Below are 27,218 nucleotides of genomic sequence, written 5' to 3' on the forward strand. Positions count from 1 at the left end.
AGTACTCGCACAGTAGTCGTAGTATTACTTGTAGGATCTACATGGCCAGTAGTCGTACAGTAGTAGTAGTCGAGCCTTAGGAGCCTTAGGGCCCAGACTATATAGTATGCCAGTATGCCTACCTATACCAGCCTTCTGGTTAAAGAACAAGGCTGGGAAGTGGTGGTGGTGGTGGTGGTGGTGGAAGTAGTAGTAGTAGTAGTAGTAGTAGTAGTAGTAGTAGTAGTAGTAGTAGTAGTAGTAGTAGTAGTAGTAGTAGTAGTAGTAGTAGTAGTAGTATTCCTTGGAACACTGCATGCGACGTCAACGACACTATCACTATCACTATCACTATTGTGACGTGAGTATACGTAGTTGACGGCTATTTCCAGCCGAGTTGATGTACTCAGTACGGATATATATACCCTATATCAACACAACAGTCCAGGGGGACCATCCATATCCTGCAGACATAGATCCAGAGTGCCATAATACTTGATATAAGTAGCTTACTCCTGAGCCGTTGACAGCTATGCTATCCTAATGCTAATGCCAATGCAATGCCGTATATGTCTCAACCTAAAGCTAATGCCAATACAATACCATATACCTCTCAACGCACCTCACCTCATCTCATCGGAACGGCTCGACATCTCACCACATCTCATCGGAAAGGCTCGACCTCACCGAAACGGCTCCAAAGGCAACTGCCCAACCGCACTCTTGATCAGCTCCATGGCCTCAAACACCTTCTCGTCCTCGTACCGCCGGCCCACGAGCTGCAGCGAGACCGGGGCGTCGACGTAGCTGGCACGTCCGGGCGCGGAACTGTACAGCTTGTGGTTCCGCTCGTCTTGGGCGTTGAGCGGCGTGTAGTCCGACTCGGGCTCGAGGTCTTTGGCCGCCGGGTTGACTTGGGTCACGGGGAACACCAAGGCCGGGTAGTCCAGCAGGTTCCATTGGGACGTGTAGCCCCAGTATCTGGCGTTCTCGAGAGGCGGGGCGGCCCCGGGCCCAACGGGACAGAGAATCACGTCGACGGGGTATTGGTCTTCCGTGGAGGTGGAGGCAGAGGCAGAGGCAGAGGCAGAGCCTGTGGTTGTGGTTGTGTCTTTGGCCGGCCACACCTTCGCTTTCGTCGATTCATTCCACACCTTGGCATATGCGGCGCGGTACTCCTCTCGGCGCAGAGTCAGCTGCCAGACCTCGGAGATGGAGTACTCTTTGACACCTGGCTGTTCGTGGATGATGAATTTGGACAGCGGAAGCCAGGGCTCGCCGCTGGAGGCAATGGCGGCCGAGTCCTGCGCGGCGCCGTCGCAGAAATACAGGCTCGAGATGATGTCCCAGGCCAGGTCGTGGCGATACGGCGTCCAGTCCACGAACTCGACCGTGTCCGGGCACGCCGCTTGCAGTTTGGCCGTCAGCTCGCGCAGCGCCCGCGTCACGGGCGGGTGTGGCTGGACCACGCCGTCAGACCATAACACGCCGATCTTGAGTTTTCGGGAGCCGTCGGGCTTGCGTAAATAGCTCTCGTTGGTGCTGGCGCTGCCACTGCCACTGCCTGGCGTATACTTCCACGGCATGGGCAGCAACGACGGGTCGTCTAGCCAGGGTTTCTGGTCAATTAACGTTTTGATGAAGATATGGCATCCCTCGAAACTCGCGCTGATCGGCCCGATCACCGGCACAATCTGTTCCTGGCCCGCCATGGGCGCGGTCAAGCCACCGAGCGGGAGCCGGTACGACGATGGGCGGAAGCCCCAGACGCCACAGTTGGCAGCCGGCGCCCGGATGCTGCCGCCAATGTCGGTGCCGATGCCCAGTGGACTGCCCTTGAGCGCGACCAGGGCGCCCTCGCCGCCCGAACTGCCGCCCGGAGTGAGGGTCCGGTTGTACGGGTTCACCGTCACGCCGTACAGGTTGTTCGACGTCTCTAGATGCATCAGGCATTGGGGCTGCGTGGTGCGCACGTACAGCACACACCCGGCCTTCTGGAACAATTGCAGGATGTGGGCGTCTTCGGCCGCCACATGGTCCCACCACCCGACAAAGCCGCCGTTGTGGCCGAGCCCTTTCATGCCAATGTGCTCCTTGACGCTGATGGGCAGCCCGTGCAGGGGGCCGATCGGCTTTTTGTGCGTGGCCAGGTACTCGTCTAGATACTTGGCTCGCTGGATGGCCGTGTGAGGGAGCACCTCGGTCACACAGTTTGTCTGGTTGAATCATACCTTGTCAGGGCGCCATGTCAAGGAAGATGAAGGGGAAGCATTGCTGAGCCTGATGGATGGGACGGAGACGGAGATGGAGACGGAGACGTACCAATTTCTGCGCAATGCCCGCCCGGCGCAAGAAGGCCGTCGTCACATCGACGCTGCTTAGCTCACCGGTTGCTAATGACTTTAGGAGTTCTTCCGGCGGAGATTCCGTAATCTTCAATTCGGCTTCACTCAGCAGCTTCCTCGGAATCGATGTCACGTTCAGCGGCAGTTCGGTCGGGCTGGGCACCGCTGGCACCGGAGGCTGGATTTGGTCAATCGACTTGTCGCGTAGCTGCTGCGCCTGTTTGGCGACTTCTTGCCACGGGACCTGTGCCTGAACCATATTGACGGCGTGCACGATGTCTCTCCTGACCCGGGCTCTTGCAATGGAATGGGCAATGAATGTAGAACAGGAGAATGTTCTCAGATGGCAAAGCAGATACAGACCTCCCGATGCAGCCTGCACGATCAAGGCAAAAGCAGGTAGGGGCAACTGTCTCTTATAACGAACAACACCGAGGTCGTCGTCGGACGCATCAGTCGAGCAATCATTGGTAGCGACAGGCGTAGCCGGCTGGAGGGGGAGCGAATGAGATGCATTTGCGCGACTCGACTCGGGCCTTGAAGCATCGCGTTGAAGGTGTGGCGGATCTTATCTGCGACTGGAACAATATGGCAATATTAATGTCTCTGAGAGACCGGTAGACGAGTCGTTGCGCCGGGGCTTATCGCGCTGTGAATAATCATTCTTTTTTTATGGAGATGTCCGATGCCGATGCCAACGAGGCTCCGAGGCATGTGTAAGGCGCAGGAGGGGTTTGACAGCATAGGAGAATCCCCGAGCATTGAGCTGCCAGGGCCTTTTACTAAAAAAAATATGATTTAATTCTAGTTTTCACTTCTCTAATCAGTTCTTCGGGGCTGGTTAGGGAAGTGTTTTGTTCTTGGGAATATATTCATGGAACATAGGCAGGCATCGTCGTCGATGTCGGTGGCGTTCTCACAGACAACAGAGGGTATAATGGGACTAAATACTGGCATGATCCTGGTGCCTTTCGCAACGGCTTCAAAGGCTTCTGTTCCGTCTTCGTCACCGCCGCTTTTGCCTTTGGCGGCACAGAACTGGTCGGCCTGGCCGCGGCTGAGGCTGCCAATCCCGAAAAGTCGCTGGTCAAGGCAACCAAGCAGGTTTTCTGGCAGATCGCCTTCTATTACATCGGTACCCTCTTTATCCTCGGCTCGATTCTCCCTTCGAACGATGAGCATCTCCTCGGAGCCAGCGGAGCCAACACTAAAGCGTCGCCAATTGTCCTTGCCATCCAGATGGCTGGAGTGAAAGCCCTCCCCTCGGTGTTCAACGCCGTCATCACCATATCTGTCATCAGTGTGTCCAACTCGTGCATCTACGCCAGCTCGCGCACCATACAGGCCCTCGCTGCCAACGGTATGGCTCCACGGTTTTTGCGATATATTGACCAGGCTGGCCGGCCCCTCTGGTGCATTGTCTTGCAGCTCTTGTTTGGTTGCATTGCCTTCATTGGAGAGGCCAGCGCCTCGTGAGAGGTCTTCGCGTGGCTGTTAGCCTTGAGCGCATTGTCTTTCTTCTTTGCATGGGCCAGTATTAATCTCTCTCATATTCGCTTCCGGGCTGGGTGGAAATATCACGGGTACTCGACCTCACAACTCCCCTACCGGGCCGTGTTTGGCGTCTATGGTTCCTACCTGGGCCTCTTCCTTAACTGTATCGCTCTGATTGCCACCTTCTATGTCAGCTTGTTCCCGCTGAGGGAGAAACCTGATGCCAAGGCATTCTTCAGGAGCTATCTCGCGGCCCCTTTCATCCTTGGTTTCTATGTTTTCTGGAAGCTCTACAGCAGAGACTGGAGTCTCTTCGTCAGAGCCAGGGATATGGAGGTCACCACCGGTTTGAGACCGGGCTGGAATCAAATAGTGAGTGGCGAGGAGATTAAACAGCCGAAGTGGAGGAAGGTGATTTCTGCTTTCATCTAGCCGGTGAAATCGCACTTCAGAAGCCAGTCGAAGACCGAAGATGAGGGGTTTGATGACATGGTGATGGCTTGACTGCAAGCACGCAGACTGCTAGCCTCTTTGCAACCCTTGGAACAAGCAGGACAGAGGACCAGTCGTGAGTACATGTAGTGAGACGAGAGACGAAAGACGCCCGAGAGAACAATGAAACGCGTCTCACTGTACCAGTAGCAACTTGCGCCGAGAACAAAACATCGCTTCCAGACGTGCTGTCCTGTGAGGCGACGGGCAAGAATGTGACCAGCTGGAGTTTCTGCGTGGAGAAGCCCAGGCTGGTTCATTCACGTGATATCAAATGTCAGTCTTGGCAAAGCGCAGTTGGCCTGGTCCTCCGCTTTCAGAAATTAGACAACATCTCCAACTCACGACAGCCCCTTCGCAACCACAACTTTCTTCTCCTTGATTCATCTTCTCCTTCAACTCTGATGAGTGGAAGGTAGCTCTCTTTGCCCACATATACGGCCGCAAGAGGTTGCATCCATCCTAAATCATCGCGCCAAGATGGCTGCTTCCGGGCAATCGTGGCTCAACCAAGACTTTACCGGTGATGATGAGGAATCGGACAATGACTTCAACCCTGGCCTCGAGGTGCCATCTGATGCCGAAGCCGATGACGATGAAGTCGCCAAACCACAGGCTTCCGCTCGCCGGGCAGGCTCGCCTTCCGACGATGAATCCGCCGCCGACCTCAAAACGAACGGCAAGAGATCGGCCTCTCCTGTCAAGGGAGGAAAATCACCGCCAGCAGATGACGATGAAGGAGAAGAAGATGAAGGGCAAGGGGAAGATGACGAGAACGGGGACCACAACGACGAGGGCGATGAGGACGAAGGGGAGGATTTAAATGGTGATGAGGATGAAGACGAGGATGAAGAAGACGAAGAGGATGAAGATGCGGTCACCAGTCGTCCACGAAAGCGACGGAGACGAGGCTTGAATCAATTCTTCGAAGAAGAGGCCGAGGTTGATGAAGATGACGATGATCTTGAGGCCGAGGAGGATGATCTGGGTCCTGAATTCATACAAGATACGCATCCTGACGATGACCTGCCTCCAGAGGCTGACCAAGACGATCGGAGACATCGAGAGCTGGATCGCCAAAGACAACTGCAGCAGTCATTGGACGCAGAGCAAGAAGCGGCTAAGTTCCGTGAGAGATACGGTCGAAGAACAACTACAGCCTTGAGCAACAGTTCGTTTGTGCCGCAAAATCTGCTCATGCCGGATGTCAATGATCCGAGTATTTGGGGTGTCAGATGCAAGGCTGGGAAGGAAAGAGACATCGTCCACAAGCTGATGAAGAAATTTATCGAGAGCCAGGGCAGTCGGAACCCTATGCGGATATGTTCTGCATTTGAACGAGGAGACGGCCCTATGGCTGGATACATCTTTGTTGAGGCTCGGAGGAAGGTTGATGTTGACGATGCGCTCACTAACGTGGCGGATGTCTACCCCAGATCAAAGATGAATCTTGTCCCGGTCAAAGAGATGCCCGATTTGCTCAGAGTGACAAAAAACAAGGAGCTGGAGGTTGGCGGATACGTCCGAATTAAGCGTGGCATCTACCAAGGCGACTTGGGCATGATTGAGAGTGTCGAGACTAATGGTCTGGAAGTGACGGTTCGACTCGTTCCAAGACTTACCTACGGCATGGACGAGGACCACGCCAGACCGGGTAGTGGAGACGTGAAACGCAAACGTCCAAATGCTTTCGGGCCCGTCAACTCCTTTGCAAATCGACCCCCACAACGGCTGTTCAACGAGAACGAAGCGCGGAAGAGACACGATAGGTTTTTGCAACAGAACCGGGGCCTCACGGGCAGGAGCTGGTCTTACAAGGGCGACCTCTACGAAGATGGCTTTTTGATCAAGGACTTCAAATTACAGCACTTGATTACTGACAGTGTTAATCCACGGTTGGATGAGATCACAAAACTTACAAAGACTGCCGCTGATGGTTCGGAACTCCTCGACCTTGAGTCCCTGGCCCACAGCCTGCGCAACACCGCAGCTGAAGGCAATTACGTGCCTGGTGATGAGGTGGAAGTCTACGAAGGCGAGCAGAGAGGCATCGTTGGCAGGACCGAAGCTGTCACTGGAAATATTGTTTCAATCATGGTCACAGAAGGCGAACTCACTGGTCAGCTTGTTGAGGTCCCCGTAAAGGGCCTTCGAAAACGCTTCAAGGAGGGTGATAACGTGAAAATTATTGGAGGGAGCAAGTACCGCGACGAAGTCGGAATGGTACTCCGTATCAAGGATGACAAGGTTACTGTTCTCACCAACAACAGCAACGAAGAAATCACTGTCTTCAGCAAAGACCTACGAGAAGCAACGGATGCGGGAGGTTCTGGAGCCGGTGCCAGCAAGTTTGACGTGCAGGAACTGGTCCAAATTGAGTGAGTTTTGATCTTGAAGACGATATTATGCGACATGCTGACTTGTTGCAGTCCTACCACAGCCGGATGTGTCATTAGGGCCGACCGCGAGTCTGTGCGGATACTAGATCAAAACGGTTCGGTGACTACCCGGATACCTTCACAGGTCCAAAAAATCGAGGCTCGAAGAAACGCCGTTGCTACCGACAAAAATGGCTCAGAAATCCGGCTGGGCGACGTTGTGCGGGAGTCAGGCGGTGAAAACAAGTCCGGCACAATCTTGCACATCCACAGAGGATTTGTTTTTGCGCATAACAAACTAGGAATCGAAAATTCGGGTATTTGGGTCGCGCGTTGTACGAATGTCATCACCACAGCTGCAAAAGGAGGCCGGATTACGGCACCCTCGACGGACTTGAGTAAAATGAATCCAGCGCTGCAAATGAAGGGTCCCGACATGTCGATGGCACCTCCACAACGACCTGGGCGCGATCCATTGCAGGGAAGATTCGTTCACATCAACAAAGGTACCTACAAGGGCCACCGCGCGATTGTCAAAGACACGACAGCTGGCGAGGCGCGACTCGAACTTCAAACAAAGAACAAGACACTCAACATCAGCAAGTTTGACCTTTCAATAGTCGAGTATGTTATTTCCCCATATGGAAACGCTCCAAGCTAATATGTGCTGCAGCAACAACACGCAAAGTAAAACCAGGTACGAAGACTGGATCAGAACGCGTGGCGGTCCTTCAGCTATGCGGGCAGGCCAAGGGGTTCCAGGCTCTCGGATTCCTGACAGTGGATTCGGAGGCAGAACCCCCATGGGTGTCATGGATGGAGGGCGCACACCAGCATGGGGTGGGGCGTCACGGACCCCTGCCTGGAGTGGCCCGGGCAGTTCTGGCAGTTCTGGCCTTGAATCCGGTCGAACACCCTCGTGGAAGGGCCCGTCTGGCTCACAAACCACCTACGGCGGTGGAGGCATGACCTCTTATGGAGGGACTGGCAACTACTCGACCACGGGCAGCCGCACCCCAGTTTGGAATGCTGGAGCAAAGACTCCTTATGGGGCTGACCACGGTTTCAACTCGGCCGGCAACTCTGGCTTCGATTCGTTCGCGGCAGGCTCGCGAACCCCGGCCTACACCTCTTCATCGCGTACTCCGGCGTGGGGTGGTCCCGGAAACGCAGCATCGGCACCCACGCCGGCCGCACGCCCTTACGACGCCCCTACGCCGGGCATATCGGCCCCGACACCTTCGGCTTCAGGTCGCTACGACGACGACGCTTACACTCCGTACATGGGTGCCCCGACCCCAGGAGCTGGTCCTCAAGATGCGCCCACCCCTGCGGCGAGCTTTGCGAAAAACGCAAACAAGGAACCACTCAAATATAATCGATTGGGGTTCGATGCCCCGACGCCCGCAGCTAGTGCACCTACACCATATGCCAGTGGTGCGTTTGACGCGCCTACGCCAGCGGCGGGGGGACCTAGATACGCTGATGACGATGAGGAGGATTGATCTTGCAGCATAGGCAGTGGGTAAATTGGGTGCTGTGGGTCGGAAAACATCACCTCTAGGGACAGGGTTCTCAAAATTTGTATGATTAGAGAGTTGCACTTACTCTTGAGACGCCAAACCGTCCACCTGAATGTCTTTGAATTGAACAAGTCAAGATTGAAGCCAGAAACGTGTACGAGTAGTCAGAAGCAGTCTACGAGCACTGACTTAAACAAGCTATATGTACACTTCGGTGATGTCGATGACTTGTACGATCGTGAGGGCACATTCCATCGAGCCCTAGACACCAACATTAGTATACAGATCTTGTACTGTATAATGTACTGGTTTCCGTAGATGCCGGCGTGACTACCTACCTAAGGTAACATAGATACAGTACGTATAATGCACTGAGGCTGATCAGGGACTACAGTAGTGATCGTGTCGGAACAGGAGAGATTGTATCGCTAGCTACCTGTATCTGTATCCGTACACATGTCAATGACGCGTGCATTTTTTGACACTGGCCAGACCAAGGCTTCGGCCGAAAGGGGTAACGGAATCATGTATAATACTATACTACTACTTGAGTAGAAACTCTGTGTTCCTGTGCTCACGCTCCAAAGTTCCTCTGAGAACTCCGTAGAGCCAGCCTTGGTGGTCGAAAGAGTTGCTCGGTTGTAATATGTACGTTACTACTATTACTACCTAAGTTACTATTGCAGTATTATTTGAACCCTCCTGACCCCCCACCACCCCCAAGACCTCAGTTCTACCAGGCAGCTATCTACCTAAGGGATTCGTTCTCCTCATCTTACTGGGAGTTCCAGTCTATCCGTATACTGCTACTGCCGTGTACAGGCTTGCCTCGCGTCCAGCGGATCATCAAACACGGTAAAACGAGAAGGGGCCGATACCGATACCTTGGTGCTGTCTCACGGCACACTGTCAGCTGCCGTGCGTACTCATCAGTTGCTGCCTCCTCTCCGGCCTCGGGGAACAAAGGCGCGGTTCGAGGTGCGCATCTGGCTTTTGTGCCCGCCATGGGGACAGTGACAGACTCAGGGTCGCACATCTCTTCAACAGCAGGAGCCGGCCGGGCACGATATGATCCAAGTTCACAGCCTCTTCGGGTCTTGGTGACAGGCGGCTTGGGGTTCGTGGGCTCGGCCATCGTCCGAGCCTTGCAGGAGCAACATGCCGACTGGCTCGTCTGGATACTGGACAAGCACGAGGACCCTATGCAGGGTAAGGGGCGCGCGAATAGAAATGAAGATGACGACCTCAATCTGTTAAAAAACTGCATGTACGACTATGTGCAGGCCGATGTTACAGATGAAGGCCAGGTGTATGAGGCATTAAACCTAGTCAGGCCTGATGTGGTCGTTCATACCGCCGGCGTCGTGCCGCCGCTCAGCGAGCGGTAAGCTGACTACAACGGAGAGATTCTGGGATCCCGCGAGCCTGTGTCAGGGCGACTGACGTTGAGGCATTTTTTACCCAGTTATGAGAGTGCTTGTACTCCGTATTGGCTTCTTCTTTTGACTTTGTGCTACTTGGTGTTGTGCAGGGACTGACTTCTCATGCCTGGCAGATATGCACGTCGATTGGAAGCCTTTGTTAGACACATCAACGTCGACGGGACTCGGCATATGGTCGAATCGGCTAGAAGCACCGGGTGCAAGGCGCTTGTGTATACGAGTACTTGCTGCGTCGTGACGGACGACATGAGCCAGTCATATCCGAACATCGATGAGAGGTGGCCAGTTGCCCGGCGATCTTCCATCTATGGTGAAAGCAAAGCCGAGGCAGAAAGAATTGTAATCGCAGCAAACGACATGTCCACCGCCGGCAGCTGGACCGGCGATAGAGATGTCAACAACGTCGATCCCAAGGGGGTCGATGACCATCCTCCAAATGGCATGCTCACGTGCGTGTTGAGACCATCGGTCATTTTCGGAGAGGGAGACAATCAGCTGGTACCTTCAGTGCATACCTGCATCGCAAAGGGTGAAACTCGATACAGACTTGGGGACGGGAGAAACCTCTGGGACGTGAGTTACGTAGGCAACGTGGCTGACGCTCATGTGCTGGCTGTTGAGAACCTGTTGTCATCCCAGGCACGGCGGCATAACGGAGTGAGCAATGTTGACGAGAGTGGCAAAGGGGCCGAAACTGCTGCTGGTGAAACGTTTTTCATCCAGAACAACGAACCCATTTCATTTCGGGAATTCAGCCTTGCCATCTGGAAGGAGTTTCGTCATTATCCGCCGGTGTGGGAGATTCCCATTCCCGAATCACTGGGGTGGGTACTAGGTCTGCTCGCGGAAGGCTGGACGCGAATTTCCGGCACCCCAGCGACCCTTTCTCGTGGAAGCGTGATGGATGCTTGTGCTATGCGTTATGCCAGTGGTGATAAGGCGCAAAGGGTGCTCCACTATCATCCAAGAGTAGGGCTGGAGGACGGCATTCGAAGAAGTTGTCAGGTGAGTGAGCGATCTTCCCCTATTCAATCCCGTCCCATTGTTCAAACCGGTGGCGTCGTTGCAGTAAGCCGGCGGCTCGGCAGAGAACTTGTTCCTGTACTAAAGGATGCAACGTCAATCAGGATTATGCACGACGGCTGAATAGACAGGGCAATCGAGCGGAAGAACACTTCACAAGGCCCTAGAACAACCATCAGAAAATTCACGCTGCCGGAGATTATGGTGGCATAAGTTCACCTTCGTAGCAGAGGTCTGCGTACTAACATTATTGCTGTCGGGGACAACTTCCAACTTCAGGAAAGTCAGCGCATGCCTTGTTTGTGATTTGCAGAGTAGAGGTCATTGTGAGACGGAGGACAGAATGTTTCGAAACCCAAAGTTGTGAAGGGAATCAGTCATGCTGATCAGGCCAAGCGCAGGAGCAGGAGCAGGCTCGGTGCTTGGCTACTCGATCTGGACATGCTCGTCATCCATTCGGACCAGGAGGAAGAAGGCTAGAGTCCGCGGATGACGGAGAGCTCGTCGGGAAGAAGTTGGAATTTGAGCCTGGTTGTATGTACCATTATTGAAAGTGCTCCGTGTTCCGGAGACGGTCGTCTCGAATGTTTTGAGGCGGTGCCTGGGGAATGACGTGGTCTTGCGGCTCGGTCCCACTAGGCCTTAGGAGCCCCAACCACAGGGGCCCATAGGCTAAAGAGACCCCCTAGATCGGAGGGCTGAGGGGCTCCTAAGGCTTGAACGGCCCCCTAACGAAATCGCTCCAGGGACTGGGACGGGCGTGACTCTAACCCTAATACCACCAATGTTGCTAAAAACACCCAGGCACCAGCCAGGTAGGTACTAGGTACCTGGAGGTATGTCCTCCGTACTGCTGCCGTAATTACTAATTAACCTTAGGGTAGATTAAGAAATTTGCCAGGGAGTCCTTGCTAAGAACCAGGTGCAACTGCGCCTACTTCCCGAAACACCATCGCCCCCTTTCAATTCCTGATTTCGCCTCATCGGCCGAGTGCTCTGTACAGATATGTCGCAGACTACGAAGCATCACCTCCGGTAGGCCTCCTTCTTTGTTGCTCATACCACCACCACCACCACCACCACCACCTTTCCGCTACTCCTTAGGCAGTGTTGGCCCGGGAAATTGGAACACAGGCGCCACGCTCTTCTTCGCCTCAAACTTGCCCTAGCTCGCCATTTCGCGCAGCCAGTTGTAAACCTCGCTTCCCTAAATCATCCGTTATGGACGGTGGCTACCGTCTTCCGCATCCACGGTACCTGTATCCTGGTTCGCATGGTCGGGCTCTCTACTCCGTACAGCGTACGGAGGACTCTTCATTGGATCATCGGCCCATGTTTCTCGGCTTGAAAATCGGCAGTCGACCTACTTCCCATCCCCCTAGATTGCGCAGTCATCAGGAAAGTGCCCTTCTCTTCCCCGACTTCCCCCCTTGCTCACCATTAGAAACAGTCCTCTTACGGGTATCGGCCAGAGTGTCCTCCGTTGTACACCACACCATCCACGATGCTCCATTCCCCTGACCCCTAGCGGCCACCCGGCGCCAACTAGCCGGGCGACTCCATAGTGAAGCCTTGCTTCGAGAAATTCCACCGCCGCCTCGCCACGGCCCACACCAAATGCTAGTGCAGATCACATCCCTGGTCGGCGGGCCAGTTGGGCTTTGGGCACCATCGGCGCCCAAAACGTAATCAGGGCTTCCTCCAGGCTTGGTGCCAGGGAAGGGAGCCAAAGACTAGACATCTCTTTTGAGTCTGACTCAGGGATCGATCAAACCCTTGCCTCCAACGACAGTCCCGAGTTCGCCCGGCCCCGAGCCTGCCTGACGACCGAACTGCTTTGCGACCTGGCACCATGGCAAACGATGCTCTGATTCGTGGTTGGTGGCTGGTTAACCATACACAAGTAAGAAAGCAAATACCACAATCAAGTGCGCTTTGCGCTCAGGCTATGCCAATTGACTCTACGTGAAGAAAGTTGTGTGCCAGGCAATTGTGCAGTGCAGATCCGGAACATTTCTAATGCTCAGATAGTCCGAGGCTGGCCTTGACTACTCTGTACTGTCGATGTCTGCCACCCGCTTCGCTAGCCACGCCTCAAATGCCCATCACCCGTCCGTCTCCACTCCGGCCAATGATGTTTGCTGCCTTCTCGAAACGGCGACCCAACACATGGTCCTACCTCGACTCCCCTTTCGTTTCTGTTATTCGAGGGCCATTCGATGCGACTCGAGGCAGATCATGCTGTAACGTCATCGATGGGCTGGAAACATGGAACTGTCGTGCCAGTGTTCGGCTTGGAGGAAACCGCGTGACTGCCATTAAATGCGCTTCCTCCGAACTTGAATGGGTGTCGGGCAGCAACCACCCAACTATCTCGTTCGATGACGGGCAGCATATGCCGGACATTGCCTCACCAGATCGATGACATACCGAGACGCCCTCGACATGGGGATTACAGATGCAATGGAAACCACACGGGGCTTCCAGAAATCATGAGATCATACGCCATCGGACACCTACTTCCCATTTCAGTGCTCACAGCCCTGTGGCGCACCGGTCTTGGACGTACTAATGCCTTGTCGAGGCCGGCTAAAGAGGCGCACAGGGGATGGAGAACACGTCGACACCTCGTCGACGGTGTCGGCAACTATTCGCCGGCCATGTCAGGTATTTTTGTTTCAGCCCCTGTGATGGTGGGCCTTTCGTAAGAACTAGACTGCCCCGGAATTGCGGAACCCAAAGGGTGCATCAGACAACTTTGAGCATAGCTTCGGGGATAGGCCTCTGAACCCTGGAGGGCCAAAAAGTCACTGTCTTGTTCATGAATACCATATCAGTATTGGCTTTTGTTTTATTCGTGCCCATTTCACGATCTGTCTGGCATCAACAATCATGCCCAATACTTGACCGGTGGCCTATGCAGAACCCCCGGCCAATCGACACTTGAACCTCTCCTATCAGAATGGCAAGCGAGAGACCTGTTTCTTGACTTCCTTTTCCTTCGCTCTCCGACCCCGACCGCACATCATTTGGGCCGCTCTGATCATGTTAGCCTTAACACCTGCAATTAACGGTCCGCATTCGACATATTTCTCGGGACTCGCACCTGGGATTCAATTTGCTCTTGATCTCACTGATAACAACACGACCATGTCCCAGAGGGAAGACTTCCTGCTGTCGAGAACACAAGACCCCGCCATATCTAGGCCGATGGCCGAAAGCCCATCACCATTTTCGTTTCAGAGGCAGGTGCCATCTTGCAGGGACTGTCCGCGTTGGATAGCGTGCTGATACGTATGATGCAGTAGTAGATTTGCTCCGTGGTCGTCTACCGCCTACGATCCCTTTGCCGGCGACTCTGGCGGGCGCATCTCTCCTGATCGACCGGAGACCGTACGCCAGAGGCTCCCCCCAGAGATACATGGCGTGGCCCGTCCCCCGGCGTCGACGGCCGTGGGCGATGCATTCCGACCATTGTCCTACGGATCCCAGTCTTCTGCCTTCGCCCCCGAGACTACATCGTACCAGCAACATGGACCGGCGCCGAGATCTACTCCGGACGATCAACCGATGGCCCTCCGGCGACAAAGCCAGGACAGTTTTGCGCTCCAGACAGGCTCTCCCACAAGTCAGGGTTACACCGACTACGACTTGGAAACGCAGAATCGGCGTGGGTCAGACATGGGCAGGACTACTCGGTACCATACGCGCCGGCGACCTTTTAACCAGGACGAGTTTGACGGGCCTTCGCAACTCCTTCCGCTACCATTGCCACAGCAAGAACATGCCAGGTCCCAGGCACTTCCCGCCCTTCCGGTCCATCTAGGCATTGAGGAACAGGATGAGATCATGCTGCGCGTGAACGACATTCTTTCGCGCTGCGCATTCCATTTTGTGGCAAAATATCAGTTTCCTATTCCTCTCGAGCGGGATAAGCCTCGAGTTAGAACACCAGAGGATCGGGAGTGGACAGAATGGGCTTACCTTTTGAAGAGATTAGCCACAAAGCGAAGGATACCAGCCCGCGTTCTCTACGACAACCAGATCAAACAATTTGTGACAACCTTGGAGAATTCGATTGCGGTGAGACAGATCACCAGGGATCAGCAGGTCAGAAGACCGAGAGATGACCGGTACATGCTGCAACTTGTCAGTGCTGGCACGCAGGTTGCTAAAATCATGATGGACTCCTTATCTATGGAACAGCTTGATTCTCTATATAGGCAGACGGAGAACGTGATCCTGGAACGGAGGGCCAGACTCAGAGGACTGGGGCTACAATGAGGAATTCGCCCAGTATGTGATGGTTGACATTTGATGAAAGAGGTGATAGAGACCATTGCTCTACTCTGGTGGAAATGCCAGTCATCTCCATTCCAAAGGAACGCCTCTCGTTGCTGCTTTCCATCCCAACAGATAATCATTTTGACCCCAGAGAACGCAACAACACCAACAACGTGCTGGTCACGATTATACTACATCTCCAGCCTACTGTGATGGCCAACTAATATCACTGATTGAACTTGTAATGGGCGCAGTTTCTACGCCTGTGACGAGACCAATGGTAAGACGAAGTGCTCAGTCGGGCCGCACCTTCGCCTTTCACACCGCAGTTTCATACCGAGCACGCAAGAATGAACCACCTGAAGGTTTCATGTCCAAACGACTGCATCCGCTGCTCTTTTTTTGAAACGTCTGGAATATTCTTGCTTTTGATTATCCAGCTGCAAAAGTCAGCCATCCTGGTCATCGACAATCGCCTTTTCCTTCTACCAGAGAAGCTGTGCCCCGGTGGCACCCTACGAAGTTGTGTGATTGCCAGCACCAAGCAGAGAATGTTAGATTGGGTCTGGCCAGAAAAAAAAAGAATACTTCCTTTTAGCGGTATAGCATCGCACTCACGATAGCGCGCTCTCTCAGAAATAAATCTAGAGACTACCCCCAACTTTGCTTTGACAAGGTCCGAACCCAAGCAACCGACAAACAGGCTAACTGATTGCTCAGAAACTAGAGGTAGGGCAGACGGTAACCTCCTCATTGCGCACAATACGCACCACACAACATGCCGAACACCATTTGCTGACCCCCTTCTTGCGCAGCTACTGAAGAGAGCCTCCTCCTCACGGGTCCAGCAACAATCAGCGTCTGCTGAGGCCAGCCTCTGTAGAATTACGAACGGTGAATATTGCGATTTTGCAATCGCATCTCCTTGATATTGGGAAAAAAGAAAAGAGTCTTCATTGAACGGACCAGAGAATCCACAACGGGGGGGGGGGGGGAGATGTTCAGTTTACTGCAGTAAGAAACAAGGCCAATGGCAGCATAAAGTCTAGAGGAAGGCCAGAGACAAACACGAGGAGCTGCGAGTCATGTCAAGAGAGTGCCACTAAGTTTTATTTTGGAGATCCTGCCTGGCCCTGCTTCGAATCTGTTGAAGGGACTCGATGGGTACAGCAATGGAGTCAAATTCGTGGCTGATACCATGGCCACACTCGTCAGGCGTGAGTCTCTGGAGGCAAAATTGTACCGGCAACAATCACAAACTCTCCCTGTGAACAGTGCAATGTTTGGGGTAAAGAATGGCATGTTACCCCTGCTCCAAATACATCCAGCTCGTCGCAGTCCAAAGTGGTGGTCAAGATACTGCTATGTTAACAACCCATGCATTGATACCGGATCTGATTTAGTATCAGAACGCCGTGTTTCTGCCAGATACAAAGATCTTCGAGGTCTTGACCTCCTCATTAGTAGGAGCATGGCTTCAGAAGCGCGTTCGACTGGTCGAATTTGTTCCTTTTTGTTGCTCAATCACTGCTCTTGCTTTTGAAGAGGACCGCAAAACCAAGGAAACGAAGGAAATCAAGGACAGAAAGTACCACGTGGGTTACCGCATAACTCATGTCCGGGCTTTACCTGTACGCCCCTCAGTAATACTATACTACTCGTTGAGATGCGAAGCAGAGAACGTCCTGTGCATCTTGCACCCCTCCCACCCGTCACATTAGCCAGAGGGGCAAATTCGACTGTTTACTCTGACTACAAAGACACCCACTCGCCGCCCAAGATCTTCATAGCCTAATGCACTGTCCTCTTCGCCGTCCAATCGAGGCTACTGTTACTGGACTGCGTAAGAGATCGACAGTACATACTACAATTGGCAGGTCAGTTGGCTAAAGTACAGTACAGTACACCAAGCACTCGAGCGGCAGCGGCACTAGTATCCGAATTTCGAGCCTCAACATCTTACAACCCTTGGTCGTAATCCTGTGGTCGACTGAGATCAAGTGAGACTTATGCTACTGTAACCATGACAAGTGTGAAGCGTGTCGAATATCGTATGGGGCGGTCTGGATCCCTACGACTAAATATAACCCAGCCTTAGCCCCGGTTTCATCATTCATGGGCAATGTGAGACAGTGAGACATAAAGTGAGGCATAGCCGAAGGCGAAGATGGCTCACCCTGACCCTCACCCTCGGTTCTGCTCGACATTTCTCAATGTCACTCACTCTCATTTTCACCTGCTTCACGCCGTCAGCACCAGTCACAATCACAGTTACAGTTACAGTTACAGTCAAAAGTCCAGCTCTCTACTCCGTACTGTGCCTGTGACGAGCGTGGATCACTTCCTCACCCCGATCCCCGTCGTATGATAGCTGGTAACGTACCTATAATATGCAGTACCTAGTAGTTATTCTGGGCCTCGATTCCGTCTTGAACTGACGGTAGTGACGGCGAGTATACGTACCCAGGTACGATGCTCTCTTAGTTCTTTTATGTACCTAATGTACCTATCCATCCGTGAGTTTGGTAAATACCTACCTTGGGTAACGTTGTAATACCATACTACCTACCTACCTTAATCAGGGTCACACACACCACTTCAATGGCCTTAGGGCTCTTCTCTTAGCATGCAGTCCGGAGTATAGAGGATCCATATTGATTCAGCGACATGGTTGCCCCATGCATGTACGGAGTACGGATCTGTCTATCGCGCCAGCCTACCCCCTTGGAAAGTGAGGCAGACACTGGACAGGACACAGCCAGCCGGATTGTTCCCAAGGAATCCATCGTGCCAGGGTGTCACCAGGGCGGTGGAAGCAAGGGAAGGGTCTATTGCTTCGCTGCTGAGTCGAGTCGTTGACGCCCCTGTTATCCGGGTCCGGGGCCGGGTACGGGTACGGGTATGGGTACAGGTACACTCGCCCCTTCGACGTCCGTTGCCACCCGGTCGGCATACGACTGCCATTCCATGACCGAAAAGGGGTAAAGGGGGGCAGGGTTCATATACTATACTGTATGTGTGGTACAGTTGTGGGTTAGGCGTTATAGGTTCTCCCAGTCGAGAAGCGTGGGCTACAAACGCTGTCTGGACTCTGTTCACCAACGACAGGACACGGGGAGATGTTTTGGTAAGACTTCAACTTAATCGCTCCTGGTCTTGCCGGACCACTTGCTGGTTGCGCGCCGTGAACAAGAGAAAGAGAGAAGAGAGGGAGGTAGGGCTTGATGCACTCGACTCGGCCTTGGTCTGCGCTATGTATACTTGTACTTGTACTTGTGCTTTTACTCGTGCTTGTGCTTGTACTTGTACTTGTTCTTACAACAACATATCTTAGATCTGTAGGTTGCATGGTGTTGCCAGGCCCCGGTTAGATAGTTACCTAAGTTGACAGGTGTATTCCGTAGAGGAGAAGCTGGTTGACCGATCAACTGGTGGAAGTTGCCGAGATATGTATGGCATGGTATTGTGAGGGGATATGCTTCCACAGCCATGTCCCGTAGCCTAAGCCTGTCGAGGTAGAGAGTTTGGGGCAAGGCTCGGCAACTGTGTTGCGTGCAAGGCTGAGTGGGATGTGTGATCAACTACTAGGTGGGCGTAGCGGATGCTGTTCTTAGAAACTCCACAGGATAGTAAATGAACCGGAGGGCGGCTTGGGAACAGTAGAAATAGCTTTCTTCATTAGCTGGGCACGATTCATTCAGACTGTGAACGTCCACTGGACGGGAAGGTGCAGCGTGAGACTACTGCTTCAGCGGATGTCTCAATGAGGAGAAATTGTGAGCTGTTAAGATACAGATGATTAAAGACACTGAACGTTCTCGGTTCCCACACGGCCGTCGACGGTGACTAGGCCGTTTCAGCGCTCAAGACCAAGCCATCTGCCAGCATTTCATTCCTGCTTCGCTAGTTGCAGTTGGTCTCTCCCTCACCCCTCGTCTTTCTTGAGGCTGGAAATTGAACGCTCCCAGACACTAGCAATTTGCTCATCTTATCGTAGGTCCTATTTTGTGTTTCGAGCAGCAACTCTCAGATGAATCTTCCCCTGTCCACCTCAGGTACATAAAACTGTCCAGGATTTTCGTCGTAGTAATTGTTCTGACTACTCGGTCCAGGAAGGTGGGTTGCATCGTCACCAACCGCAAAGAACTGTTCGTGCAGATTCGGGTCACGAACTTGGCCGGTTCCCGGACCAACATCCTCGCGTTGAAAACTGGTTCGAAGTGGAGTACCTTGATCCGAGCCATCAGTGTGACGACTCCATCGGCCCTGCGCGAGTCCCGGACTTGGATGTTTGCCGTGTAACAGAGTTGGACTGATGGCATGCATTTCTCGTGGCGGTTCGGTCTGACCCCAAGCTTCGGCTTTGGCAGACATCGGGCTGTACATTGCCCCGACCTGTGCATCATGGACTTTGCTCATCCGACCGGACTGGGCCATCTTCTGTCGACGCTTGCGGGTAAACACAAAGCATCCCCAGCATGAGCCTCCAATTAGTAGTATGCCACCTACAATAGGCAGTGCTATGGCAATCCCCAGTTTCCAGCCATGCAGACCGGAGCCAGACCCGGAGTGGCTGGATGGTGCACTGGGACCAGCGATGAGGGTCTCATTGAAGATGGCGTCTGCATCGGGAAAGAAAGCTTTCCCGGGAGTTGGTTGCTGGCGGCAGGCGATGTGTAGCGCTTGCAGAACTGAATGGCGTCAGCGGGCTGGAGGGGATTGAGGAAAGAATAAAAGGCCATGAAAAGGATGAAAACAGCGTACAATTGGCGAGAAACAACTGCTGCGGAATGAAGCTATAACAGAGGGCGCACTTGTTGATGTCGCCGTCGTCGAATTGACCAACCGTGCAGAAGTCGTTGCCAGGTGTGCTTGAACTGTCGTTTGTGACTTGATAGCCGATGGAAGCATTCAACGGGGCGCAGCTAACTTGACACGGGCTGCTGATGGAGATGTGCTGTTCTGGAATGGCAAACATGCATCCTGCGAGCGTGTAGCGGAGCGCCACTGCAATATTTGTTCAGCGCTTCTGGACAGAGTTGTAGTTCGAAGCGGGAGCATATGGTCATACACAGTGCCCATTCCACATCCGTCTCATTATGCCTCGTATCCACCTCTGTGCTGTTCAGTTGACACGCTACGCATTTCTGAAATGCCCGACCTTGGTCGAGAGACTGGTAATCCGCATCGAGGCAGACGACGTTTTGTTCGAGACTGCCGGCGGTGGAACAGACAGTTTCGCAGGGCGACCCAGGCACTGATTGCAACGCCGAGGTAAGGCGGAGGAGGACGGTCAGCAGGCAAATGAGGCGGTACAGCGGCGCGGTCGCAGGGCGGTCATGCCGGCAGGCCATGACATCGACGGGGAGCGCAGCGACACATGAAACCCGCGCGCAATCGCAGAGACTGCGAAGGGTAGAGGTAGGTGTTAAGCAAGATCGCAATTCCACCTCACCTCTTTATTGAGAGAGCGAGCGGGACACGACAGGCCGGCGCCAGCAGGGTTAAGGAGGCCTCCATCGTGCATAGAACGGTCCTCTCCGTCTTCTCTGCAGCGTGAGACTCCCCAACTTGACCGCTGCGTGGCTTGCATTTCTCCGGGCGGTTAGAGAGGGTGGCCTGCCCAGTCAGCGGAGGTGGACGAGGGTTGGCCTGGATCTGGATGATTGGCACCCTGGTGTGATGGTGAGTGCTGGCCGATGTGAGTGGTTGAAGGGCATCACCCCTAGTGCAACACTACGACCGCAGCTGGAACGGCGCAGGCGGGGATGGATCCATGCTGGTGATGTGTGATGTGATTCACCTCTGGCACCGCAGGCACCAGAGAAAACGTGGAAACAGGCTGCGTTCACACTCGGGCTCGTGCTCTCGCAATGCCCTTTGATTGTCATTGAACACTTTCTGCGAGGCTTGGCCCCGATTCGACTCCTGCTATTGATGCACCCAGCTCTCGCCTCTTTGCACTCAATGTTGCCATCCTGCAAGCGATCGCTGTGACAACGCTTCTTTCCCTCGAGAGCCGCCCGCTGAGGAGTTCGCACTGCTTGTTTGTCGAGACACTTGTTTGTGACGATAACTTGATACCGATGGAACATGCTAGCTAGCATTCAAGACTCACAACCCCCTTGAGAGTTCGGTAGATGTGGTTCCTAAGTCGAGCCAGAAGTCTGCACCTCACTTCAGACTTCACAGTCTCGCTTCCACTGTCCCCGTCCGCATCACATCAATCAGCGGCAAGCAATGGGGTTCATTCCAATGTGATAGCATACTGTCCATGAACCTTAATCCCGACTATGGTGATACTAATGCTCAGGCAAGTAAACTGTAGCTCCTGCGAAGCTTCAGTGACACTTCTTTCAATTCCAATGCCGACCATGCTATTGACGCCGATGTCTATATCAAATCTGTCTATATGATACACACCACTGAAAGCGCGTTGCTTGCTCCTGAACCGTCAAGACAAGAAATTCTGCCACAATCCCAATCTCTGCCATGTGGTCGAATATCTTCAACATTCCTGCGCCGCCGGCGACGATGTCGTCCTTTAGGCTAGCCGCTTCGATCGACCGCAAATTGAATTCCCGGGGCCCGGTTGCATTTGTGCGCGGATTCATTTTATTTTCTCCTGATGCAGCTCTTCGACCCTCTTCTCAAAGGCAGATATCATGGTACTTGCTACCTTCCCTTCGACCTGAGAGAACATTTGGTCATAAATTGGATTTCGAAATTTGACATTGACGTCCAGCTTGACGGAAGTGCTGTCCTTGCTGGTGTCCTCCATTGGAGCGATGTACCATCTGGTGTTCAATACTTCAAAGAGACCATTGCTGTTCTCGTCGCTGCTCCTTGCTTCCACGAGTCCTCGCTTTGGATCGCAAGAAACTACGCTGTCCCAGTCCTCCTCCAGCCCGAATTTCGCATACCCAACCTTCAGCCTTGCACGAGTGGGGTAACCTGCTGGATCCCGTGAAGTGACATGGGATGAGATGGTGAATGGTAAAAAGGTTGGATAGCCCGAGACATCAGAGACAGCTTTGAAGATCAAAGCAGGTGGATATGATAGGCGCTTCGTATGTGTTAATGAACGGAGTGGGCAAGGACCCAGTGTAGAGCTGAGTAAAGAGTCGAAAAACGATCTCGTATGGCGGACTGAATATCCGTTTCCGTTGACGCTGATAATGGATGAGCGAGCGTGGGCGAACCGGCTGGTCTGGGGTCGTAACAGCGTGACGGAGCGGCATGCGGTCATTTTGCCTAATATACTACCCTTTCGAAAAAGGTCGAAGCAAATTATATGGACGTTGGATGCTATGCCATGGCATCCTGATGGCTTGAATGTGACGATTCAGGGAGGCAAGGAAAAAAGTTGTTGATATCATCAATATGTCTAGACTAAGGAGGAAAATTTGCGCGAGTCATGCAGTGCTGATGTTGCCGGACCATGACTCAGTATTTTGTTTGCCGTCCAATTTGACCACTGTTTCCTCAGAACCAGACCAGGTAACTGCACTGCGAGTCTGTGTATTCACCGGGCCATGTGATGTACTGTCGTAAACGGTACCTCAACATGCCTGCTTAGGAGAATTTTCCATCCGAAGCCCACCAAACATGGAGAAGTTGTCCGCCGAGCCCCCTACCGTCGTATCGGCAAGCACCTCAAAACAACCTCCCCCCGAGAAACCTGAAGCCGTTAGCCTGAGGACGAAGATTGTGTTGTCGTTCTGGGCTGTCATACTCTTCCTTGGGCTCCCAACATGGTGGCAAACAACTTCGATCTACCGAGCTGACCTGCCGCTCCAGGACATGCTGAACTGGGCGGACGGATTTGTACGTACCCAGCTCAACATGCAGAGAGCAAAGCGGAGACTGACTGGCGCTGGTAGAACACCCCTACGGCAATACCATTGCACATATGGATATCCTCTCCTCATATATCCTGCTCGGACGCGGAGCGAATCGTCAGAGATACTCAACAGGCGCTCGATGACCTCAATGAGTACCCAACTTTGCACCAACGACTACATCTGGTGAATTCGCGGCCAAGCGGTCAAGCGGACAAGAAAGAGAAGGGGCCCCTGCGGACAAGCTGTGGCGAAGATACTTCCAGCCCAAGCCTTGGAGACCCAGCGCTGAAAGTGCACCTCGAACCCGCAAATGAAGGCTTCGCATTCGAGTTGGATCCGGTCATTGCGGAGGCCGTTGTTCGCGTTCCACGCAACGCGGCTACCAACACATCCCAACAACTGGCAGAGCATCTCTACGGACTATTCAGAGAAGAACAAATTGCAGCGGCGCTTCAAACCGTTTCTCTGGCAAGCCATAGCCAACATGCTCAAGCGTTTCTGAGGTCTCAGCCATACGATCGGGTCACAAAAATTGAGAAACAGGTCAATCGTGCGTACAAGTCCTCTCCAGAGTTCCACTTGACCTTCTCTCTATTCACAGCCAGTGGCGCACCGTCTAGCTGGGATGTCCAAGATGCACTTAAGGAACATATCTCGCCACTTGTTCAAGCACTATCAAGCACTTCGAAATTCGATGTCACAACCCAGATACAACTCTATTCGAGCTACTCTCCAGCGATCAAACCGATAATCAAAGACGGGCTGGAGGGCACCTTTCTGCAGCAAAAAGATCTGACAGCTTTCGTGAATGCGGCGGAATGGCCCCTGGCGCCGTCAATAGGATACGGACCTACGATTAACTTCATTCTCTATGTGCCTGCGAAGGACGAGATACCTCTTAGGATAGATGGTGTCGAAGGGACATCCTGGCTGATTCCACAATGGGGCGGGATCCAGATACTCAATCCGCCTTTGTCTCCGGATGCCATCCACGGCGTGGTGAGCTTACCACCACACTTGACCAAAGACCTGCTGCGACAACCTTTCGAGGCTTTCGCCTCACAGCTGCTGTCGGTGTTGGGAGTTCCACAAGCAGATCAATTCGGTAAAGTTCTTCCACTTCAGCTAAGACTAGATGTCTATAAACGGTTCTCGACGTTTACGTTATATCTGAAGGCCGCATCCAGTTTGGGTTCCCTGGCACGACTGGCACAACGGCTCAGTAACATTCCAATTCCGAAGCACGTCGCTGAGTTGGTTGATGATGCGATAGGCAATCTGACCGCAGCCCGCCATGCCTTCCTGGAGAGCAGGTGGGATTCGGCGCTTACTCACTCGGAAATAGCATATAGCGACAGTGAGAAGGCTTTCTTCGACAAGTCTATGGTTGGCCAAGTTTACTTTCCGGACGAACACAAAGTCGCTGTGTATCTGCCCCTGCTTGGTCCGATTGGGGTGCCGCTCCTGGTTGGGCTATTGAGGGAACTTAAGAGGTTCGCCACAAGAATGAGGGGCCTCAGAAAGTAAAACACAGCACTGCTCGATGGCCGTCCACTATACGGAACCCTGGTACAACTCAATCAGCAGTAGGTTGGGAGATACCACAAGTGCCAGACTTATAGTTTTCTCCTCCGTGGTTGGGTGAAAGCTTTCGAGCTGCTTGTTTAGGAAGCTCGAAAACGGATGGATGTGGGGAACATCTGCAACTCGAAAAGTGTGGCTCCAGACACATTCAAGCCCTGCCGCAAATCATCCCACCAGGCAATCTGCCAGGCTTATCGATCACCGCTGGCCAAAGGATTATCAACACAGTGTTCGGCGGCTTTGGCAACTGTCGCAGCGTTCATGCGAGGACGCTTTATATGCCAGTCTGCCCAGAGAGGAGACCCCAGGAGCACAATCTCGAGGACTTTATCTATCTCCTAACCCTTGATCGCTAACGTTCCTTTTTGGGATAATATGGCTCTCATCTCCCTGGCACATTTGTTTGTAGCCATCCTCGGCTGGTTCTCCTTGAACTCTGGGGTGGGCGCTGTGTCATGTTCTAACCGAAGCACTGACATCAACGGGACGGCTTTTCCACCGTTGATTGAGGCGACCACGGAAGACCTCATTGGAGGCCTCGAAGCCGGTTTGTTCACAAGCGTTGATCTTGTGACGGTGCGTGAGCATCAACTGGAATCGAGCCATCTCCTCTGACAGACTTGGTAGGCCTATACCCAGCGCATCATGGAAGTCAATGCGACTCTGCATATGGTTACTCAGCTCAATCCCGACGTACTCTCTATCGCCGCTCAGCTTGACGGGCAGCGCGCCAAAGGCATTGTCTATGGACCTTTGCATGGGATCCCCATACTCATCAAGAACAACATTGCCACGGCCGACAAAATGGACAACACCGCCGGGTCGTACGCTCTAGCAGGTGCCAAAGTTCCTCGAGATAGTTCGGTGGCCGCAAAGCTTCGGAAGGCCGGAGCGGTGATTCTGGGCAAGACCAATCTGTCCCAATGGGCCAATTACCGCAGCTTCAACAGCAGCAACGGCTGGTCAGCTATCGGGGGGCAGACCGAAGGCGCGTATTATCCAGGCCAGGATCCGTCAGGGTCGTCTTCCGGCAGTGCCGTGGCAAGCTCCTTAGGTCTCGCACTTGCGGCTCTTGGGACAGAGACCGACGGGTCCATCTTGTCACCTTCAGATGTCAACAACCTCGTCGGGATCAAACCCACCGTGGGACTGACTTCGAGATATTTGGTGATCCCTATATCTGAGCATCAGGATACAGTAGGACCAATTGCTCGCACCGTAAAGGATGCGGCATATGTCTTAGCGGCCATTGCTGGAAAATCAGCTTACGACAATTACACCAATGCCATACCCTTCGAGACGATTCCAGACTACGTGGCGGCGTGTAATTTCTCTGCTCTGCAGGGAAAGCGCATTGGGGTTCCACGTAACTTGATTGACTTGACTGCTGATCCTCCTGCGGCGCCGATTGTTGCCGTCTTCGATGCAGCCCTTGATATCTTGCGAAAGGCTGGCGCCACCATTGTCGACAACACCAATTTCACCGGCTACAAGGCTCTAAATGAGGGAAATTACAGCAACATCGTCCTTGAAGCGGATTTTATCAGCGACCTTCCCAAGGAGTATCTTTCTCAGCTCTCGTACAATCCAAACAAAGTGTATTCTGTTGCCGATCTCCGCAATTTCACCCACGCCTTCCCTCTGGAAGACTGGCCTGAACGTGACACACTGGTATGGGATGGGGCTCTTGCCTTGGGCTTTGACAATACATCACCAGAGTTCTGGTCGAATTATACCATGAATACCTACCTTGCGGGCCCTCTAGGTGTGACCGGGGCACTGAAGAATTATTCTCTGGATGCGCTTGTCTTACCCACAGAGTTCTCACCCAACTTTCCAGCCTTGATCGGCTCTCCGGTGATCACTGTTCCCTTGGGAGCTTATCCTCCCAACACAACGGTCCTTCTGAACGAATTCGGAACCTTGAACGCTACAGCACCAAACATTCCATTCGGGATCAGCTTCATGGGGCCGCACTTCAGCGAAGAACTATTGATTGGGCTGGCATACGCATTTGAGCAGAGGAGCTTGGTCAGAAACACGATAACGCCTTACATTCAACCGGTCACGGAATTAATTGATGTTGTCGACGCAAAGTTGAAGTTGGCGAGGCCGTGAAAGGGCTGCCTGGGGATCAGGATGCGAACGCGTTTAAGCAAGCTCCCTACCCTGACTGACAGGTTCCAGACCGGGGTCTTGGGGTCAGGTTGATATGGAGTGCAATATGCAGGCTCGAATCACACTTGACCACTGACTACATGATCAAGTATTCCACAGCCATTTAGCAGAAACAAAGATATCATAGCTGTAGAATGGCACCAATGGATCCTCATAGATAGATCAGCATCAGGGAGCTCTTATACTCATGTCTGCAAGGCCCTTAGGCCAGCTCAATGGCCGGCTCTCGAGCCCGGTGTCCATCGTCCTGTACGTTCTAGGATCCGGCTTCGGTATTACTGGAATCTAATGAATCCGGGGCCAGCAACCCCTTTGAGGGACCGGCGAATAACAAAACAGGAGATGGGGCCGCACGGTTAGCGGCGGCGTCGAGATGCCTCGGTTGAGCACCTCGAACAAATCAAGCAGCTGGAAAATACCCGATGCACGGAATGTTTACGGGCGAAGGAGAAGTGCTGGTGGGTTGAACATTGTACAAATTAATATGTCTGTGGCCAATCCCGCTCGAGATATTGTCACCTCTTGGATGATATCTCCCAGCATTGAGATAGATTGCTTGCTGCGCTGAGAAGCGAGAACTGAGAAACTGAGAGGCTTGCCCAAGACTGTCGTGCTGAAGTCCTGACATCCATATTTCAGGCCTAATTAGACC

General features: G+C 53.1%; 9 protein-coding genes across 9 annotated transcripts; 6 read left to right on the forward strand and 3 right to left on the reverse strand.

The window, feature by feature from the left end:
• Positions 1-662: 662 nt before the first annotated feature.
• A1O3_07744 (uncharacterized protein) lies at positions 663-2,583 on the reverse strand (the record flags this gene model as incomplete). Its single annotated transcript, XM_007737850.1, has 2 exons — positions 663-2,195; positions 2,302-2,583. 2 exons carry the CDS (start codon positions 2,581-2,583, stop codon positions 663-665), a joined length of 1,815 nt encoding a protein of 604 aa, XP_007736040.1.
• A 419-nt stretch (positions 2,584-3,002) lies between these two features.
• A1O3_07745 (uncharacterized protein) lies at positions 3,003-4,250 on the forward strand (the record flags this gene model as incomplete). Its single annotated transcript, XM_007737851.1, has 3 exons — positions 3,003-3,038; positions 3,210-3,796; positions 3,860-4,250. 3 exons carry the CDS (start codon positions 3,003-3,005, stop codon positions 4,248-4,250), a joined length of 1,014 nt encoding a protein of 337 aa, XP_007736041.1.
• Positions 4,251-4,790: 540 nt separating this feature from the next.
• Positions 4,791-8,193, forward strand: A1O3_07746 (uncharacterized protein; the record flags this gene model as incomplete). Its single annotated transcript, XM_007737852.1, has 3 exons — positions 4,791-6,688; positions 6,740-7,312; positions 7,362-8,193. 3 exons carry the CDS (start codon positions 4,791-4,793, stop codon positions 8,191-8,193), a joined length of 3,303 nt encoding a protein of 1,100 aa, XP_007736042.1.
• A 1,022-nt stretch (positions 8,194-9,215) lies between these two features.
• A1O3_07747 (uncharacterized protein) lies at positions 9,216-10,799 on the forward strand (the record flags this gene model as incomplete). Its single annotated transcript, XM_007737853.1, has 2 exons — positions 9,216-9,595; positions 9,767-10,799. The coding sequence occupies 2 exons, from the start codon at positions 9,216-9,218 to the stop codon at positions 10,797-10,799; spliced, it is 1,413 nt and encodes a 470-aa protein (XP_007736043.1).
• Positions 10,800-14,246: 3,447 nt separating this feature from the next.
• A1O3_07748 (uncharacterized protein) lies at positions 14,247-14,960 on the forward strand (the record flags this gene model as incomplete). The annotated part of the gene is made up of 1 exon (XM_007737854.1): positions 14,247-14,960. One exon carries the CDS (start codon positions 14,247-14,249, stop codon positions 14,958-14,960), a length of 714 nt encoding a protein of 237 aa, XP_007736044.1.
• Positions 14,961-18,986: 4,026 nt separating this feature from the next.
• A1O3_07749 (uncharacterized protein) lies at positions 18,987-20,314 on the reverse strand (the record flags this gene model as incomplete). The annotated part of the gene is made up of 3 exons (XM_007737855.1): positions 18,987-19,651; positions 19,725-19,967; positions 20,032-20,314. 3 exons carry the CDS (start codon positions 20,312-20,314, stop codon positions 18,987-18,989), a joined length of 1,191 nt encoding a protein of 396 aa, XP_007736045.1.
• A 1,256-nt stretch (positions 20,315-21,570) lies between these two features.
• On the reverse strand, positions 21,571-22,209 carry A1O3_07750 (uncharacterized protein; the record flags this gene model as incomplete). Its single annotated transcript, XM_007737856.1, has 1 exon — positions 21,571-22,209. One exon carries the CDS (start codon positions 22,207-22,209, stop codon positions 21,571-21,573), a length of 639 nt encoding a protein of 212 aa, XP_007736046.1.
• A 359-nt stretch (positions 22,210-22,568) lies between these two features.
• On the forward strand, positions 22,569-24,331 carry A1O3_07751 (uncharacterized protein; the record flags this gene model as incomplete). Its single annotated transcript, XM_007737857.1, has 2 exons — positions 22,569-22,787; positions 22,844-24,331. 2 exons carry the CDS (start codon positions 22,569-22,571, stop codon positions 24,329-24,331), a joined length of 1,707 nt encoding a protein of 568 aa, XP_007736047.1.
• Positions 24,332-24,763: 432 nt separating this feature from the next.
• Positions 24,764-26,506, forward strand: A1O3_07752 (uncharacterized protein; the record flags this gene model as incomplete). Its single annotated transcript, XM_007737858.1, has 2 exons — positions 24,764-24,964; positions 25,016-26,506. The coding sequence occupies 2 exons, from the start codon at positions 24,764-24,766 to the stop codon at positions 26,504-26,506; spliced, it is 1,692 nt and encodes a 563-aa protein (XP_007736048.1).
• Between the last annotated feature and the right edge of the window lie 712 nt (positions 26,507-27,218).

This window comes from Capronia epimyces, assembly GCF_000585565.1.
Source record: "Capronia epimyces CBS 606.96 chromosome Unknown aczIQ-supercont1.6, whole genome shotgun sequence".
Classification (NCBI taxonomy): domain Eukaryota; kingdom Fungi; phylum Ascomycota; class Eurotiomycetes; order Chaetothyriales; family Herpotrichiellaceae; genus Capronia; species Capronia epimyces.